Here is a 19855-nt window from a genome sequence, read left to right on the forward strand (position 1 = left end):
AATGTTGATTTAAATGGCTTACTAAAATAATGAAAATTACATGCTTGCAGTTTAGAAGACAGCCCATGTAATGCTATCGAAATCCAGTTAGACAAGTACAGATATCTTCTGTGTATAAGCTGTGATTGTTCCATGTTAATTGTACACGTCAGCAGAACTCTTTGAAAAATACATTTATACTGGCTTTAAAGATGTTTATTTTTTGTATTTTAATACAAAAGTTTGCCTATAGGTATATGGGTTATGTTGGAAGAGGAACATATGATACACACAGTGTTGCAATTTTTTTCTTACATTTCCAACTGTGTTTTGTAAGCTGAGAGGGGACAGAACTGGCACTTCACTTTCTTGGCTTCCTGTTATTTCTTTCTTTCTCTTCTCCTGAATTGCTTTTCTGAGGCATTGTGCTGGTCTGGTGCATGAAAAAGAAATGAGCAATTACCTACCCCTACATTTTCTTTTCTTTTCCACTTTTTTTACTCCTCTTCGAACGCCTCCAAAACATCTGTTGAATATCACCATGTTGGTTTGTCCCAATTGGTGTGTGTTTTGAAGGAATGCTCTGATATCACACCAAGTTCTTAAAAATGAGCAAAGCTGATTTAAATTGCCTTACCTGGCTTTTAAAGTAATTGCTTCCCTGCTCATCACTGTCATCCCCTCATAAAAAATGCACTCCCATTTCTCTTAAGGCCGCCCACTTGAAGCCTGCTTGTGTGGAAATTTAGGTGGCAAAAATGGTGTGAGCATTGCCTTAACTATTTGCTCCTGCTCTCTGTTGATTGGGAAGCTGAGAATTGCCATGCACCAGAAAGCAGGTGTGTAGCCCCAGGAGGTGTAGTTCATTCCTAGCCACAGAGCAAATGAGTTTCTCAGCTGGAAGTACTGAAATACAGAATCTCTAGGCTTTTATTGCTCTGTACTTGTGAAGCACACTGTTGCAAGGAGGCTTAAATCTCAGTAATCTAACAACAAGAAAAGAGCATGTATTTTAGTGCCTACCTATCCACCTGACCCCTTCCTCACACTCAAATCCTACTATACTCATTTTCAGCTTATAAACTACCTTTTTATATATGTTCATTATCAGGAAGAAGCTAAGCATAAAATTTTCAGTAATACTGCACTGTAAATCCTATGATACTTTAAAAAATATTTTTACTAATAATTAACTGTTTAACGTTGAGCTAAATGTATTTACTGTGGGTGTGCATGTATTGATGGTGGGAGGACAAAGTGCAGCCTAATGCTTTTAAACTGCATATGGCTCTGTATTTCAGCAAGATCCCCGTCATGCTGGGATGCAGCATATTCTCCTGCTGATGGCACAGTAGGCCTTTTAAATAAAATGGGCAGGTGTCATGCTGAAATAGAGTTATCCATTAATACATAAAGAGAATGGCACCATTCATGAAATGGAGGTGGAGGCCATTTCTGGCCACAAGCCATAGGGTTTGTTATTCCTACCACACAGGGAGCTCATGTGCCCAAATGGAGGAGCTCTTGTGCATAAGAATAAACTAGTACCTTTTGTAAACAGTCCATTCTAGTTAGCAGAAGACTCTTAGCTTTACTCTTCATTTTCATGACTGTGCCAGACTTCCTTTTTTTGTCTTCTCCTTCCCTCCCCTCCCATATCTCAATCTAAAGTCACCCAGTCTAGAGACTGAAAGCAGGCTGTAGTACCTGTTCTGTAAGTAGTCTGGACAGGTATTAAGGGTTTGCATTTATGTAGTTTAAGAGTTCACTGCAAACCATACAGTTGGGGCAGGATGAGCCACATGCAGTGCAGCGGTTCATCTTGAGGGTGCTCACAGGGCATCTGCAGGACAACCAAGGGATCAGGCCCAGCCAGCATGGGTTCATGAAAGGCAGGTCCTGCTTGACCAACCTGATCTCCTTCTATGACCAGGTGACCCGCCTAGTGGATGAGGGAAAGGCTGTGGATGTTGTCCACCTGGACTTTAGTAAAGCCTTTGACAGCGTCTCCCACAGCATTCTCCTGGAGAAACTGGCGGCTCGTGGCTTAGACAGGTTTACTCTTCGCTGGGTGAGGAACTGGCTGGATGGCTGAGCTCAGAGTCGTGGTGAACGGCCTTAAATCCGGCTGGCGGCCGGTCACAAGCGGTGTTCCCCAGGGCTTGGTTCTGGGGCTGGTCTTGTTCAATATCTTTATTGATGATCTGGATGAGGGGATCGAGAGCTCCCTCAGTAAGTTTGCAGACGACACCAAGTTGGGTGGGAGTGTTGATCTGCTGGAGGGTAGGAGGGCTCTGCAGAGGGATCTGGACAGGCTGGATTGATGGGCAGAGGCCAACTGTATGACATTCAGCAAGGCCAAGTGCTGGGCCCTGCACTTTGGCCACAACAACCCCATGCAACGCTACAGGCTTGGGGAGGAGTGGCTGGAGAGCTGCCTGGCGGAAAAGGACCTGGGGGTGCTGGTTGACAGCCGGCTGAACATGAGCCGGCAGTGTGGCCAGGTGGCCAAGAAGGCCAACAGCGTCCTGGCCTGTATCAGGAATAGTGTGGCCAGCAGGAGTAGGGAAGTGATCGTGCCCCTGTACTCGGCACTGGTGAGGCCGCACCTCGAATCCTGTGTTCAGTTTTGGGCCCCTCACTACAAGAAGGATGTTGAGGTGCTCGAGCGTGTCCAGAGAAGAGCAGCGAAGCTGGTGAGGAGCACAAGTCTTATGAGGAGCAGCTGAGGGAACTGGGGTTGTTTAGTCTGGAGAAGAGGAGGCTGAGGGGAGACCTTATCGCTCTCTACAAGTACCTGAAAGGGGGTTGTGGTGAGGTGGGTGTTGGTTTCTTCTCCCAAGTAACTAGTGAGAGAATGAGACGAAATGGCCTCAAGTTGCGCCAGGGGAGGTTTAGATTGGATATTAGGAAAAATTTCTTCACCGAGCGGTCAAGCATTGGAACAGGCTGCCCAGGGAGGTGGTGGAGTCACCATCACTGGAAGTGTTCAAAAAACGTGTGGATGTGGCGCTTCGGGACATGGTTTAGGGGACGTGGTGGTGTTGGGTTAATGGTTGGACTTGATGATCTCGAAGGTCCTTTCCAACCTTAATGATTCTGTGACTCTGTGAAATACATCCAAGAAAGCAGAATCTTAAGAGGACCTTCTGTATTGTTTTATATTTCATCTATAATACCAACATGTAGAGTAGTAACAGATGTTATTTTTAGAGTCGGTACTTAAAAGACGAACTCTTAAAGTTTTGCTTGAATTTGAGCACTGTCTCATATTGCAAGAGTTTACTAAAATTTTCTTAACATATTTTTTTTACTTTATATGCTTGAATTTATAATTCTTTGAGGACTGCTGGCAAAGAATTTTCCTTCCAAATGGATTGAATGACTGACCAAACAGGTGCCTTCAAAGTAAGCTGAAGGATTGCAGTTCAAGGAACATACTCTGAGAGTAGTATAGCCAGCATTGTCAGCCTTGGCTACCCCTCACATTTATCTCTGTTGCAACATATTCTGGTTTTCATTGGCCCAGGGAGCAAGATGGAAGGCTATTCTTTAAAGCATTCTCAGCTGCATTTTAACAGTCTGTGGTGGTTCTTGATGAAGCTAATACCTTGTTGCTATCTTTTATGTGGTCAATTCAAAAGTGTCATTTTTATCTTGAAGATAAGAAGTTACTGTAGTTAAAGGTAACTGGTAAACTAAAGGTAAAGTTAAGGTTAATTAAAGATAAGGTTAAGATAACTGGAAAAAAAGTAAGTTCAGTAGTTGTCTCCACTTCTTACTTCAAAGAATACTTATGCACATAGCCACAGCTCACTATTGTATGGGGATTGCAATAGCTGGATAATGAAAAAAGCTACTTTCTGGGATGGAATTGCACCTGAGCCAGAACCTGCTATGATGGAAAGTCCCACTGCAGGGAACCTGGTGGCTCTTGCCAGGCAGCTCCAGTTCAGCTGGGCTTACTAGCTGTGGTTCAACATTTGCCATGTCTCCCATGTTGGACCTTGCCTTCACCTCTGATACCAAATATGCTTCTGGTAGAAGAAACATGGTGCTAGAAGAGCCTATCTGATTCCAATCATGTCCAGTGGAGCTGAACATGGTGCAGTCTCCACGTGAGAAAAAAATTGACCTGGAAAGCAGACTGTTTTTATACAGCACTGAACCTGAGCTCATGCAGGCCACAGCTGGTGGTGTGTTTGAGATGTCCTTAATTCGCACTTTAGGTAAAGAGCCCCCAAGTAGTGGAACAGTGACTGGCTGTTTTTTCTGCTTTCCTTAGTATATGGTCAGTCAGGTTTTATCTCTGTGAGGTAAACTATTGGTGGCCAATAACCTGCATAACTCAGCCAGCTTTGCACAGAGATATTGAAGTTACAGATATCCTAACTTTTATCATCAAAACTTGAGATTTTGCATCTGTGCCCTGGCACTGCAAGCTACTAGACATACCTTGAGTCACGATCTTGCTGCCAAGACCCTAGTAATTAACAATAGGGAAAACAGAAAAGTCTAATTCAAAACTTGATATTTTAAGGGTTGCCATCAGAAACTGGATTAAAGAAAAGAATTGAGTTGTCAGAGAATGCTGTTTCTGTGCCTATTTTCAAAATCTTACTTCAGACTGCCCTGCATCTTGTTACCTCTCATGCTGAAGTCATTTCTTTGTGCAATGTGTTAGTTTTGGCTCCTTTAACACAATTTGTTATGTTCTGGGGCACCCAGAAACAAGTCAAGCATGGTTATTGGCAGGTCAGTTTATGTGGAATTAATTGTCATTTAGGGCAAACTTTGCAGAGTAGCTTAGATCCTTTGAGACAGGAAATCACTAAATACAAATGTATTCTTTATATGTGTGTGTATATAATACAAATTATATTTAGCTGCTCTGCTTCTGTTAGTGTTTAGTTTCTCAAAATTTTTTATTCATATCTTGCATAAGGACTCCTAAGTCCTCAAAATGGCACTCAATGAACTTATGAAAGGGGTCATATGATTTGTTTATGTATTTCAAAAATAAGAGATAGGTGATGCTGCTCAAGGTACCTTTCAGTCCCGAGATCCAGTGAAATCTGGTAGCGTTTACAAATCATATAATGGAGAGGTCTAATCTGAATATAGAAAGATGCCATGAAGTGCTTTCAAGTATACTAGAGTACTGGCGTTTGTTTTCTTGAGGAACCTGGAATCATTAAATGTTTTTGCTAGGGAGGGAAATTTTGTGAAATTTTTATGCCATGGGGAAATTTTTTTCAATGTTACTTCTTCCCGAAAGACTTTATTAGGAAAAACAAAATGGCTATCATAGTTCCATATGTTAAAGAAATAAGTGACTTTACAGAATCATTGTATATCAGTACTGTAAACTAGGTAGCACGTAGCAAGTATGTCTAGGTATGTTTCTGGAAAACAGGAATTTCATTTCTGAAAAATGTAGACTATACCTAATTTTAGTGATGTCCTGTGTATCATGCACTACTAAATTGATACATGCAAATAGAGGAGGGAAAAAAATAAAACTAAAATTAGCAGTATTTCTGATCTCTTGTATGGAGAGAGGAAAACTTTGAGATGTTCGAACATGGAACTTAATATTTCTAAAATAAAACCTAGGAAAACAAATGTAACTTTGCTTTATCTGTTGATTTTAAAATATAATCCACACAGTGGACAAGCAATAAATTTGACTTAAATACATGGAAGTTGTAACTCCCTAATGCTACAAGTTTGAGTGAAACTACTTTACTTTGCAGTACAGCTATAATAAGAGAATTCTAAACAAAAACAATTATTTTACACATTTCTTTTCAATTTAACAGCTTTTTTTTTTACTTCACTAAAAAAAAAAAAAAGTGTGAAAAGAAATTGGAGGGGAAACTGAATTTTGACTTTTTGACCTGAAAGTTTTTTCCCTTTCTGTGCTCTTTCATTTTCAGCATGTAACGTTTTGTGTTGTATATTTCAGATGTCCGTGTTTATTTTAAACAATTTTTTTAATGAGACAGTATTAAAATCTTTGAATATCACTGAGAGATCTTGCCAGGAAAACCCTTGAGAAAATTCATAATTCTGGATTAATTGCAGGATTTGCTTGGAATAGAGTAAATAATGCATGAACCACACATTGAACGATGAGAATTGAATGAAATACTAAATTCATTCAGTAAGTTCACACTCTCTCCAGCACATGAAATGAGACATAAGTTCTATAGGGATAAAAAGTGACATAAAGACCATCATAATATCTTGATATCAGGATGCCAAGTGAAGATTGCAAAACAAGCTGTACTGCTGATGCTTGATGATTTTACTGTCAGCTTCAGTTTAAAAATGCTGTGTTAAAGGGACGTTGATATTAAAAGGCTCCACTTACATCTTTTAACAAAAGTTAAACATACTGTGAAGATTCATTACCCAAACTGTAAAATAGCTTAGAAGTCTTCAGATGAAAATCATTGCGGAATTCAAAATAATTTGTAGTTATGACTAATGGACTCAAGAGTCTGTTCTTACAACTTTTCGCACATACAGGTGACAGGCATCACACAATAGTTGTGCTGTGTTCAGGAGTTTCGCCACTGAGTTTTGTCTTTTATCAGGATTTATGCTTGGACATGCGAAGATTTTTTGGTTTTGATGAGACTTTTTTGCTGTCCTTTTGGTCATATTATTAGCGTTGTACGATCTGTGATAGTTACTCTTTACCTTGTATGACTGTTGTCCACAATGCCAGTAGAGAGCAGTAAGAAGAAAATTTCAAATAAATAAGCAAATGAAATGTCAGAAGTTGCACTTAACTGTTTCTTTACAGTTAAAGTCTAAAGCTGTTCAGTAACAGAGCTGTAAGGGTGTAAATAGAGTATTGGGTGCACCATTTGAAAGTGCTGCGTTTATAATATTCTTAAACACAGACTTTGAAAGTAGTTTTGTTTGGTTTCTTTAAAAGTGTGTTAATGTTCTTTTTCTAACAGTAGGGAAGAAAAGGATGTCAGATATTCATTGCCAAATAATATTCAGAAGCTTAATTTTTTTAATTGTAATCTTCTTTATAAATGTTTTGTTGGCCAGGGCCTTCTAGGAAAAAAGAAAGAAGAGAAACAGTATTCTGACATAAACACCGTTCCCAAGTGGGGAAGTCCAGTGTTTAGTATCTATTATTCGGGGCGGGGGTGTGTGTGTGTACATATTTTGGCTTTGCTTTTAACTTTTTTAGGTCACTTTTAAGATAATTCGCTGTTAAACAAGTGTCTTGTAATATTGCAGGCAAGCAAGTGGAACATCTTTTTCCTTTCTGAAATGTTTGTATTTCACTGTATAGAAGTTGTGTGGCATGTTTAGGCATTCTGGGCATGTGGTGTTCTGTATGAAGGTACATGTGCTGGCTGGTTTTAGACGAGCTTAAAGAATTACATAATTTGCCAAGTTTTATAGAGAGAAAGGTATTTTGTAGTTTGAGCCTGCTGGTCGTGATAGTGTTTCTTCAGCATTGTTCAATTTACCTTTTCTTATGCACTAACACAGGCTGATGTATACTGATGTGGCAGTTCAAAAATTCCACAGATGCAGCACATAAAACCGTTTCATCAAAGAACATAGAGCAGTTTTAGATATATCAGTGCTCATTTTACTTCTTTTAGCAATATTTTCTCCTACATTTACATAGGAAAGCAAACTACTCACTGTGCTGATGATATTGCAACCCCTGGAGTTTGCATGTTTTTTTCTTTTCTTAAGCCTTTGCAAAATAATGCTAACCTTTGCTCCAGTAGTGCCCTTGAGAAATTCCGTTGCAGTAATAACTCAGTATTTGAATTTGGGTATAAGGTTTAGTAATTTGAATATTAGAAACTTCAGCATAAATACTGCAGTGCAAAAGTTGTATATTCCTCATGTTACTGTGTCTGTTAACACTTTGAATAAGCATAAAGCGTGAAAACCTGTGGTTGACTACAGTGTAAAACAAAAGATCTTTAACAAACAGTAAACTCTATGTCAAGTCTTGAAATAAGGCCTGTTTAAGACTGTGTGTTAACTTTTTCTACAGAGCACACCTGCAACGTCGATACCAACCGTGCAAGTACAGGGCCAGCAGATCAATTTGCAGCCGCCTTCATACACTGCAGCAAGTCAGCATGCAGAGCAAATGAAAAAACCTGGACAGAACTTCATGTGTCTGTGGCAATCTTGTAAAAAGTAAATGGCTCCTTTATTTAACTACCTTTTACTAATATATAACAGATGCTTGTATATAGAAGGTGATTCTACAAGTTCTAGCCATTCTGTTTCCTTAAGTTACCTTATACTTTGTGGAGGAAAGAAAAAGTGAAAAGTGTTGAGGAAGCTGAAGCTGAGATGGGGGAGTGCAAGACATTTAACTGCTCTCAATTATACTTCTGAGCATAAAATTAGTATTACGTGGTTTTCATTTAATTAATTGATTCTTCAGTAATAAATAAAATATTTTCATGTAGCTAAGTTAAAAAAAAATAATCCTAGCTCTGAAGCTTATTCTCTGTATTGCAAATACAGAAATAGTTATTGTACTCCAGTTACAAACCATGTCTTAACATATTCTTACGTTTCCAGCTTTTAATATTTCTTGTGTTTCCAGTTTTGCAAGAGCAGGGTGTTGCACTTCTATGTCCTGGTCAAAGTCTCATTTAGATTATGACTAATTTTAGTAATCATGGTACCATTTGTGTGCCACAGGACTTCATTGTCACGAAAGGAAATAAAAAGGAGCTTTGCCTTAAGACTAGACAGTAATGATTAGACTTTTTTTGATTTGTTGTTGTTCTTAAGAGAGAGGAGTGAGCTAGCAGACTTCTGGATGTAGGCTTTTAAAAACATGATATTACCTTTGTTATCTATTATCAGCCACTTTGAAAACAGTGAGAGGAATCGCATAACATACAAGATGGGCATGAAAAAGGGTGAGACGCTTCCTTGTTGTAGGACAGGACAAAGGGAGCACAAGGATGAGCTGATCTGGCAGAAAGCTGGTGTGTAGACTCAGAAATTGGGTTGAAATAATGGAGAAGTTTGAATCTTTGGAACTGATGGTGAAAATGAGGCATTTGAACAGAATTAGAGGAGTACTGAAGGACAGTTAATTTGTAGACCCCTGAAGCTGTAATTTCTGTTTCTTTCATTCCTTACAAACACAATTCAAACATCATTAAGTCGATGCAAGACATACAGATGTTAGATAGGACTCTAAATGGTACTGTAGAGATCTGGCACTTTTCAAATAATCACCCTGTTTCCTACCTTAAAAGTGATTTTTGTTTCTTTGGTAGGTGACACTTCTCTATGTAAGAAATACATGTAAAGGCTTTACATACTTCTTACTTTATTCCTTTACTACTAATAAATATAACCATAGAGCCATACTCGACTGACTGCACAATAGATGCATAAATAGCTGTGGTGGTACATAAGTGGGTTGTACTAAGGTGGAAATGAAAAGCTGGGGCAGTTTCTTAGCAGAAGCCTTCCCAACTTATACCATCTTGATGAGTTTGCTGAACAGTTTTGAGGCCTTACTTTCTTTTACGTCTAAAGTTATGTGGGATGATTTGTGTAGAGTTGAGATGACATCTAACCATGGAGCAAGCTGATGCCACAAGTGAACTAGGATGTGAATATGTGCAGACAAATTTTGGGGCAGGAGGAGGATCAATACAATTATTATTATCTTGCATTATCAGTCTTTTTGTAAGTCTGTCTTAAAATATTATTCCAGTGAGTTTTCCTGAGACTGAAGTTAAGGGCTACAAGGGTCATATTTTACAAGTTGATCTCTACATTTTATTTCAAAGATAGTGTATTATTTCTGTTGCTTTAGTTTCTCCTGTGGTTACTTACCGTACTGGGTTTTGTTCATGGTAAAGTTTCATTATTTTCAAAAGCCCTCAGAGATTTCGCATTGATAGATTGTAGTCCATGTGACACACAGCTCTTGTTCTTACGCTGTCTCTCACTTTTAAAATATTTATTTCAGCTACAGCCTAAAAACAGTTTAGATAAACATTACACTCAATGTTCTCTGTGGTGAAGAGAGAACCAAAATGTTAACATTAGCATCTTCCTCAAATGTATATTGTTTATTCAAATTCTTTCAACAGCCTGATTCCTGCTCCTAAACAGACATAAAGAAAAACCTGGAAGTGCCACCTGTTATTGTAACCGTTTTATTTATAGCTCTCAATCTTAGCTGTTTTTATTGACTTGTTAAAGCAGGAAACAAGATTCTTTTGAGGGGTCATTAGTCTATGTGAACTTTACATCCGCTACTTGCTTTCATTCATGATTGCTTAGCAGTTTTCTTCCCTAGGTATTTAGCAGACAGGTGGTTCATCATAGTAGAATGATAGAACAGTGTTTCTTTCTAGGGTTCGCAACTAACTGGAAAGATACGACAAGGAGGCAAATTTCATAGAGTCATCTGCATCTGTTTCTCTGTGCATGTTCTTTAGTTTAATTCGCACAACATATTAGCATTAAGTTTCCCTTCCAGGATGTATTGCAGAAGGCAGTGAAGACCTTCAAAAACATTTTATTGAGAATTGTAATAAATACAAATAAATAAAATAGTATCTTCTTTTCTATCCACTAACTTGGCTGCTGCAGCCAGCAACATTCCAGTGTCGCGGGTGTGGGTTCTGCTGTTTTGTTTTTTAGAACTGAATTAGGAAACATTATACCAAGATTTCAAAATAAAATGCAACGAATTTAGTAGTGTCTGAAGACCATAACTAGATCAGGCCTAATTATGCAAACAGTTGTAATGATTGGCCTCTCGCAGATGTATTCAGCTTTAGTATCTGAAGTGGAAGTAAAACCCTAAAAGGTGTCAGTCAGCACACTACTGTGCATTGAGGATGTAAGAGAAAGTAGGCGTTTCCTTTGAAGTTCAGCTGTCTGCAAGTACTGCTAATTGTATTCAGCTTAATGTAAAAGCTGCTATTTTGTTTCACAGGTAGGCAGGAGATGTCTGCTCTTGAATTGCTTTGTATTTTAAAAGTAAATTGAAATGCTGTTGAATCTCCACTGCCTGTCAAGTCATCTATTTAATGTTCTGTTCAGCAGTTGAACAGAATGAGGGAGATATGAAGTGGGAAACAAAGAGTCAAGACTCAACTGACCGTATTCTCAGTACTTAAGCTTTTTTTTTTGTTACTACATTTAGGTGTTTCTTTAAGGAAAAATAGTTTTTCTCTGGAGAATGGTAGTAAATTTGAATCTTCTTAGATCAATGATTGAAGTATAACACTGAATGTATTATACAGTGAATGAACCAACATAGCTGACATAGCTTTATTTTTCTTAAAGCCTTGCCATGTTGAAGAAAATGTTTTAAACTACATTTTGGTTTTCACTTATGCCATGTAATTTAGTTCATCCATGCCAAGAATTATTAATAAATAGATTTGTGCTAGGCTTAAGTTTACATACTGACTTTCCCCTTTATTGTGGAAAGACATTTTTCTGTCCTCTGAAACATCAACTGCTGCTGTTGAGACAATGTAGATGCAAACCATTTTCTCTTCATTTCCTACTGTGGGCTATCCGGACCAATAGCAAGAGGCAGGTGTTTCTCTCCCTTCAATAAGAGGTGAATGCTTTTTGAGAAAGTAGTATTTAGTGCCTACGCGGAAGGTAATTGCTGTATTACAGGAGGATTCAGTTTATAACTAAGACTTGTCTCTGGGTGAAATTAGCTCTTTGACACCTTTATGGGGCTCAGGTAACAGTATCTGTACACTTAGGCCTACGTATCGATTGCAAGTATGTTTGCATACAGCATTGAAATGAGTTGCAGGATGTGGAAGGAGGTGGCCAGATCAAAGCACCTACTGATCTGCTATTCATATGCTGATAGTTCTGACTTGAACTAGTCTGTGAACAACTGCTGTAGGTGTAAGATGTTGCTTCATCCTTGGCTACTTGCTGTAAGTCTCTGATTGGAGGTTGTCTCCCTCTTGGCACTGTTCAGCCCAGGGAGTTCAGTCAAACATCTTAACACAAATACCTGTCTTGTTAACTGAAACTAAAATACTCGCCTGTGAACCGGAGCAGCTGAGGTGAGTGCCTCTTCAGGAAGACTGCTGTGCCAGTGGCATCCATCCGGCAAGTGTGTGAAGACAGCTGGTGGTAATGACTTCCCAAAAATGGCAGCAACTAAGTTTCTAGACCTTTTCTGTCCAAGCCTTAAGTGGGTGTTGATGAGCTGGGTTAGTTGTATCAAAATGAATTGCAAGCAGCTAAGTCTTATGTTTATTTTGGCCATTTTTTCTCTGTTGAAGTAAGGAATGTAATTTGTAATACTTGAGATACGTTTTAAGGTGTAAATAGACTTAAATGCACACTTTGAGTCGTTCACTATTTTCATTTAATATTGTTTGAAATATAGAGGTTCTCCATTACCATCTGATGTAGGTTAAAATAACACATCTTTTGTCTATGTGACAATTTGAAAGTATAAATCCAAGAACTGTTTAAGAACTGTTGACTTGCCAGTATTTTGAGGTGGCACTCACAGTGAGTTGTAACATTTCTAACACTTTGAAATGGAAGCCCTTACTGGGCTGAACTCACTGTAAGGTTATGTCACACCTGAGGTCTCACCAAATAGAACATACAGAAAACATAAAATACACTGTCGAGTATTACAGGGCCAGGCTTAGGACAGCTTCATCTTTTCTGTTGATGCAGAAGCACTTCATTTGCCGAAATACCTCGTGTCCTGTGCTTTTGGGCTGTTGGCAGGCAAAGTGCTTGGTTTGAGGTTTTGGAAAGTCATTTAAAAATTGAGGTTTAAGTAAAGATGTTAAAAAGGGTCACATAAATGACACTTTTCAACTTTTCTCTGCGCCAGGGAATGACATCTAGCCGTATTTAGAATTCAGGTGCTAAAGATCACTAATTTTAGATTGATGTCTTATTCCATCAGTTTTGACAATTGTGCAGTGTGGAGAGCAAATAGAATGAACGGTGTGCATCTCTTTTTCACAATTAAAGTTTAAATAAGGTCTGAGTATGACTGCCAGTAAAGAAGGAAAACAGGAAAGGGAATATATGAAACCCAACTCTTTTAGCTGTTTATTACTGTGTTTTACTTGTATTGCAGAGAATGGATCTGTTGGACTTAACATATATTATTTCTTTGGTAAAGTATAAATAGAAAAATAGAAGCATGGTATTTCAATTGAATTTGGCAAAACCATGTTGCCATTTGTTGTTAGCTCAGTGGCTATACATGTACATGGTTTTCCTTTTAAAATTTGATGACTTTTCATTTATCAATGCATGTTTTGTTTCAGAAAATAAAATTGTTTAGTCTGTATGGGTTTATGTTTGTGATATTTGTGCTTTAAAAACCCACTTAAATTCCCCTCCCTCTCTTTTTGTAGGTGGTTTCAAACACCATCACAAGTTTTCTATCATGCAGCAACTGAACATGGAGGAAAAGATGTCTACCCAGGGCAGTGCTTGTGGGAGGGATGTGAACCTTTCCAGCGGCAGAGGTTTTCCTTCATTACCCATTTGCAGGTGCAGATTTTTTTTTCACATAATACTTCAGAAAATAGTAGGAATTTCATGGTAAATTTTCACACACCTTTCTCACCGTCTTTCTCTTTTCCCCAAACAGGATAAGCACTGTTCTAGAGATGCTTTGCTTGCAGGATTAAAGCAAGATGAACATGGACAAGCAGGAAATCAGAAGCCTTCTAATAAGTAAGAGACCTGAGCCTCATTAAGAGTAGTGAAAATAAGAGGATTAGAAATTACTGGAAGAATTTGCGTTTTTATAACTTGGCTTATCAGGTGAAACTCTGCATATGTACAGTCTGTAACAGTAATCAGATTTGAGGTCCATTGCAGTAAGACAAAATGGACAAAAGAGGGAATAGATTCTGATGGGGGAGATGTGGTTGCAGTTATCATAAAAAGAACAGGTAATTCTTCACCTTATATGGTCAGTACTCTGTGATGAACATTGTTCTCAACATTTTCTCCTGATTTTTCCCAACTGGACAGCATTCTATAACTTCTATTGTAACAGGAAGTTGCTTGTAATCCAAATGGAAATTTATTTGTTGTGTACAGTTCAGCTGTTTCATACAGTTGAGATGGATTGTCTTGTAGCTTGTTGTATTCCTTCCAGTTTTGTGGTCTAAATTTGGGCTGATTTGATCCAGGGAGTCTTGTAATAAACTTTCCTTTAAACAAGCAAACAAGTTAAATATGAACTCCTCTGCTACCTGGAATCAGATTTGGCCCTCCTCTTTCCCAAAATGATTTCAACCATCTGGAATTAATATTGGAGAGCACAACCCCCATTGCTGTGGGGTTGGTTATGCTAATATTGAACTTATTCAGTGCTCAGTTACTTGTATATTAAGACTAGGTCTTTGTTAGTAACTAACTGGAATCTCTTTGTTGCAACCTAAAGACAATTACATGGTCCCAGGCAGATTTTTGTAGTCTGTTCTGTGGCTAGTTAAATTTGCTACTAAGCTGTTGGAGGCAGCAGAGAAAGTTGAGTATGAAAGCTGGGAAATTTAGTTTGGGAGTCCTTTTATTTTTTTAATATAAGCAAACTTCTTAACATAGACTTGTTTCATTTCGCTGAACAACATTCAGACCTCTGAAAACCACAAAATGAAGAATGATGGTAATGTAGTCTTGGTAAGTGGGAAGTGTAGGGCTGAAACCATCTGCCTTTTCAAAAATGTTCCATCACACAGATAACACATCCAGAAGCTCTGTGTCTTCACAGTCTTTAAAATTGGCACAGGTACTCATATTAGAAAAAACGTTTGTACATCCCCTCTTCTAAGGTAGAATTCCCTAATTAGGTCAGATTCAGAAAGTAGGAATTTATATGCATAACCAGCTCTCACTGAAGTGTAGAGACTGCAATATCACAAGATACTAAGGATATGATTTCAGAACACAAGTTGAAATACGAGCATTCCACTACTCGAAAGAGGATGTTTTGATTCTCCTTGTCATCCCTTGTTCATTCTCATGCCTATGCACTGCTTACAGTGAGAGAAGTAGCTTTAGTTTTTGTCTGATTGCATGGTAAATCAATTCTGTGGTGTTTTTTTCTGTTTTTTTTTTAATCAATCAAAAACCTGGGCTTGCCAGGTGAGTGGAATACACTTGCCTTACAGTCAGTTGAGCACCGGTACAGGAGGTGGGCTGGAACAAAAGGAAGGGATGAGACCTTTGTCTGTCAGCACTCACAACAGTTAATGCACTCAGTTGTTCCTATACGAAATCATAGAGGTTCCTTGTCTGTTACTTTTACTCTCTTCCCTCATGTATCCATTATTCCTCTTTTAATAAAAAAGAAGTCAACAAACAGGAATATTTTGATTATATGTAATGTGTAACTCACGTAATCCTACAGCGCTGCCACAACTGAAAAGGGCATCTAGCTACATGAGGGATACAAGACTTGATAATTTGTTTTCCGGAATTAGTGACTTGTCAAACAAAACCCTAAGCTTACTCCAACAGGTCAAGCTGGCTTACATGGTGATGTCTGAAAGCTGACTTAAAAGTTTTTTGGCTTAATTTACTTTTTGTTGAGACCTAGAAACTTGTCACATATATCAGCACACCACTGACAGTCCATGTGACTAAACTCTTGTATGGAGAGGAAACAACTTAAAAAGCTGGTGCTGAGATGAAACATGTGTAGGTTATCCACTTGCAGGCATTAATTAGGCCAACTTTCTTCACTTAATCACTCATCATGTAGTAAAACTATACCTACCTCAGAGAGTGCAGATAGAGTGAGTGTTATTGGTGCTGGAAGTAAAATCTGTGGCACACAGTGTAACAAACAAGGGCCCATTCCCCTATTCATCATTTCTGTCTATCATAACACCATACAAACTTGAAAAAAGCTGTGATGGCTTTTGCTAGAACCAGGTAGGCAAAGTTAAGCTTCATTACAGAGTTGGTTGTATACCTTAATTCTGCATTTCTTTGCTTTTAAAGTTGTATTATATTAACTCTTCCTCTTCTGGTTTTCAGAGGTAGCTGAATATTGCATTCTGGAAGGTCAGGTAGCACTAGCAATTAACTGTATGCTGACTGTAGATCTGTGCATTCAAATCTTTTTGGATTCACGTTAATTTTTTTTTCTTGTTGCCACTGAAGCAAAGGTGGTAGCGTGAGCTACCAAAAATATTCTTCATGCACCATGGGAGTGGGACAAGAGATAACTTTAAATTACAAGATAAATGGTATGGTTTGATATTAAGTTGATAATATAATTAAAGAAATTCAAGAAATATAGATGTTTCTTGAGAGAGATACTTGCCCACAGACACAAGTTACTCCACTTGATGTCTCAGTAACTTTTTATCAACTTCTTTTTTTCCAAAATCAAAAAGACAAGACAATCTTTCAATATCTTCCTAATTTGTTGCAGTTGTCCCTTTTTCAGTATTTCTAGAGCCAAGGCAATAGTACTTCAACTTTCTAAAATACAGTATGATAGCTGTTGAAGAGGGACATTCAGAACAGCCTCCATTGATGAATCCTTGTGCTTCTCCATATAAGGAAAATAAAAGTGCTCCAGAAATTAAAAATGAAGATGATAATTCCTTTACTGTGATACTTGGTCTCCTATAAACTTACGTCATTGCCCAAGAGTTTCTTAATTCAGCCCCTGCCCTTTACTTCATAAAGGTTTTCAAACTCTTACTTCCATTCAGAGGAGGATGACAGTGTGATTATGAGCTAAGATTTTAGGAAGGAGTTACTACTTAATTTTCTGTTCTGTGGTTTAAAACCACTCATGAAACCTTTTTCTAATTTTTAACTAGGTTTCCTTGTTGTTAGAATTTCAGATTGTGAAGAAAGTCTCTCTGAATAGAGAAATTCTTAGAATATTAATTTACAGAGAAAGATGCCTAAATAATACTCCTACAGGCTAACTTTCATTTAAAAAAATGGAACATTTACATTTGATTTATGCTTCCTTTGCAAGTAAGCACTACTGTATATTTCTAGTATATTGAGATGTTCTAATTGAGTTCTACTAGGGTATTAAAAGACTTAATAATATTGTTCAATATGTTGAAGTATGGTGATATTTTTTCACCATTGATACTACAAAATTTTCCTTTGAGATGACATTATGAGTCTTGCTTATTAAGTGAAGTTGCATATTTATACATTCTAAAGTCTCTAATTGTATGAGTAATTTCAAAGTTTTACATGAAACGAAGCTTTGACTTCAGTGTTAATACTGAAAATGGAGAATTTGCTTCTGCTATGTTTGTTATTTGTACTAGCTTTGTAAAATACCCTGCTTAATTTATTAATCTCAGTCGGAAAGCTGCAGTAACAGGTAATTGGTTTTACAAACGTTTGATCTGATTTAACAATTAGATGTTTCAAGTCTTGGATCATAACTTAAATCATGTTACTTTATATTACTCCTGCCTAACCACAGTTAACAGGTATTTTATATTGTCTTAGTGTCTAATGGTCCTGATGAGCCCTGTCAAGTTTGAATAGCTATATTTTAAGGACGTTCTCTGGCCAAATCTCAGATGACGTTTACATAGCTGCTATCACAGTTCCTGTTAAATCCTGTCTGATAAAACATTCCTTTAAATGGGTACACTTCAGCTATGTCGTTAGTACAATATATTACTTTTCCATCACAAATGTCATGGATGATGAGCAGTACTTGTTCAAGAGAGTGTTTTTTCCCATAAAATAAAGCCCATGACTCTTCTGAAGGCTTTGTAGTAAGGTTTATCTCTGTGGAAACAGAAGGCAAATCACATACCAGCACCAGGTGTTACTGGATCTTTGTGTCTCTGTTCAGATAGGTTAAAAAATCGTCAAATTTTCAGAGTTGTTAATCTTCTAGAAAGTGGTGCAAAGCTTATTTTTATTAATTCTTTCTTTACTAACGTAGGCAGCCAGCTGCAGGGGGTACTGCCTCTACTCCCAGAGCACAGAAGGCCATTGTGAATCATCCAAGCGCTGCCCTAATGGCATTAAGGAGGGGATCAAGAAACCTTGTCTTCAGAGATTTCACAGTTAGTATTGTTTGACTAATATTGTTTGTATTAGATAGTAATTGTTGCTTGCTGCTACGGGGCTTTTAAATTTTTTTTTCCTCTTTACTTTCATAGGATGAAAAAGAGGGACCAATAACTAAACACATCCGATTAACAGCTGCCTTAATATTAAAAAATATTGGTAAATACTCAGAATGTGGTCGCAGGTAAGCATCGTATGATTCTTCTAATACCTGTGGGCAATGTTGTTTCTGTTCTTTAAGTACCAAACAATAGGTAGGTTTTACCTGTCCTTTGTAAATACACTTAATGTTTTTTTTGAATACAATTTCTAGATCAGTTCTGCATTGTTTAGTTGCCCACACAAGTGCTCAGCATCATCTCACCTAAGACAATATTTATGATCCAGACTTTTGAAATGTGTCTCATAAATTTGACAGGTTATATTTTTGGAGACAGATCAAAGAAGCCTTTGCTGTGGGTCTGTCCCTTTTCTTCCTGAAGGCAGTACTGCATGACTCTGAAAATTGATTCTTCTGTAAGCAACTTCCCACTGGTGGTACCCTTTTGCCTCAACTTGAGAAAGGGGCAAAATTGTGGAATGACACACAATTGCATTCCATACTTGCTGCCTCTCTGTTGCTTTCTCCTCCAAACTTGGGTTAACTCTAATAGTGACTCGGTCAGCTTTCCTCTTACCTGTGGAAAATCCTTCAGTAAGTAAATAGACCAATACTGACTTGTGGTACTAAGTAGGAAATGTTCTTTATGATGCAGAAGGAGTAGTAGTTACTTACTGTGCCAGTAACCACCGTGTGTGCCACTTCTGCTTTTTCCAAGAATTTACAAGCTGAGTGTTTTCTTGGTTTTGTTTTGCATTGTTTCAGCTTCATAATAGCGAAAGTAATTATTTCTAGTAAGAATCTGTTAAGTTTGTCTGTTCTTCAAAAACCTTTCAATAGGGAGGAATTTCCTAGTTGTACAAAAGAATTTTGATAGTGGTTGTAGAAACCCTCCTGCTGTCTTCAGCTACCTAATTGGGGGTTGTAGTGAAGACAGAGACAAACTCTTCTTGGAGAGCGTAGTGAGGGGGATGAGGGGAAATCAGCAGAGGTTGCAGCAAGGGAAATTTCAATTAGATATCGTAATTAAAAAAAATAATCACAAGAGTTGACTGAACATGGGAACAAGCTCCCGAAAGAGGCTGTGCAATCTCTATCCTCTTAGATATTCAAAACCCAACTGGGTATTGATTTTGAGGAATGTGATCTAGTTACGGAGTTGGCCCTGCTTTGAGCATGAGTTGGACCATATAACTTCCAGAGGTTCCTTATAACCTGAATTTAGTCTTCGATTTCAGTGTTCTCAGATTTAAGAAATCTTTAAAGTATAATATTCATGGAGTACTTCTGTAGCACTTTTCTAATGATTAATTCTGAATATTCTTGTCTCTTTCAGTGTTAAAAACCCACAAAAAGTTCCTTAATTAAGTCAAACATGGAACAAGTTTTGCCTGTTAACTTTATCATTGGTAGCATCCTTGAGTATTTTCCTCTGCCGGGTTCACGTGAATATGTATTGGACACATGTCACAGAAATAGTGCTCCACATATTGATAAGGTGTTTGTGGGATTTTCTGTGCCGTAGTCTGCCCTTCTTATGTACAGATGTTGGCATTGCTTATGGGCCATGATGGCTTGAATTTAGTTCTTGCTATTTAAGTGCTCAGTTTCTCTCACAAGATATGGACAAGTAGATACTGAACCAAAAGAAGGCTTAGTCTCCTCTGAAAGCTTTGCTTCATTCAC

The 19855-nt window shown here is 37.9% G+C and overlaps 1 protein-coding gene across 1 annotated transcript in view; it reads left to right on the top strand.

Annotated features, from left to right (window-relative positions):
* Positions 1 to 19855, top strand: part of ARID2 (AT-rich interaction domain 2) — a 109126-nt gene that overhangs the window by 86851 nt on the left and 2420 nt on the right. The window contains exons 16-20 of the mRNA XM_082004983.1: positions 8027 to 8175; positions 13398 to 13536; positions 13637 to 13722; positions 17942 to 18065; positions 18162 to 18253. Coding sequence (XP_081861109.1) covers positions 8027 to 8175; positions 13398 to 13536; positions 13637 to 13722; positions 17942 to 18065; positions 18162 to 18253 — 590 coding nt within the window. The remainder of the gene's footprint in view (positions 1 to 8026; positions 8176 to 13397; positions 13537 to 13636; positions 13723 to 17941; positions 18066 to 18161; positions 18254 to 19855) is intronic.

Source organism: Phaethon aethereus (assembly GCF_964289735.1).
Source record: "Phaethon aethereus genome assembly, chromosome: 1".
NCBI classification, from domain to species: Eukaryota; Metazoa; Chordata; class Aves; order Phaethontiformes; family Phaethontidae; genus Phaethon; species Phaethon aethereus.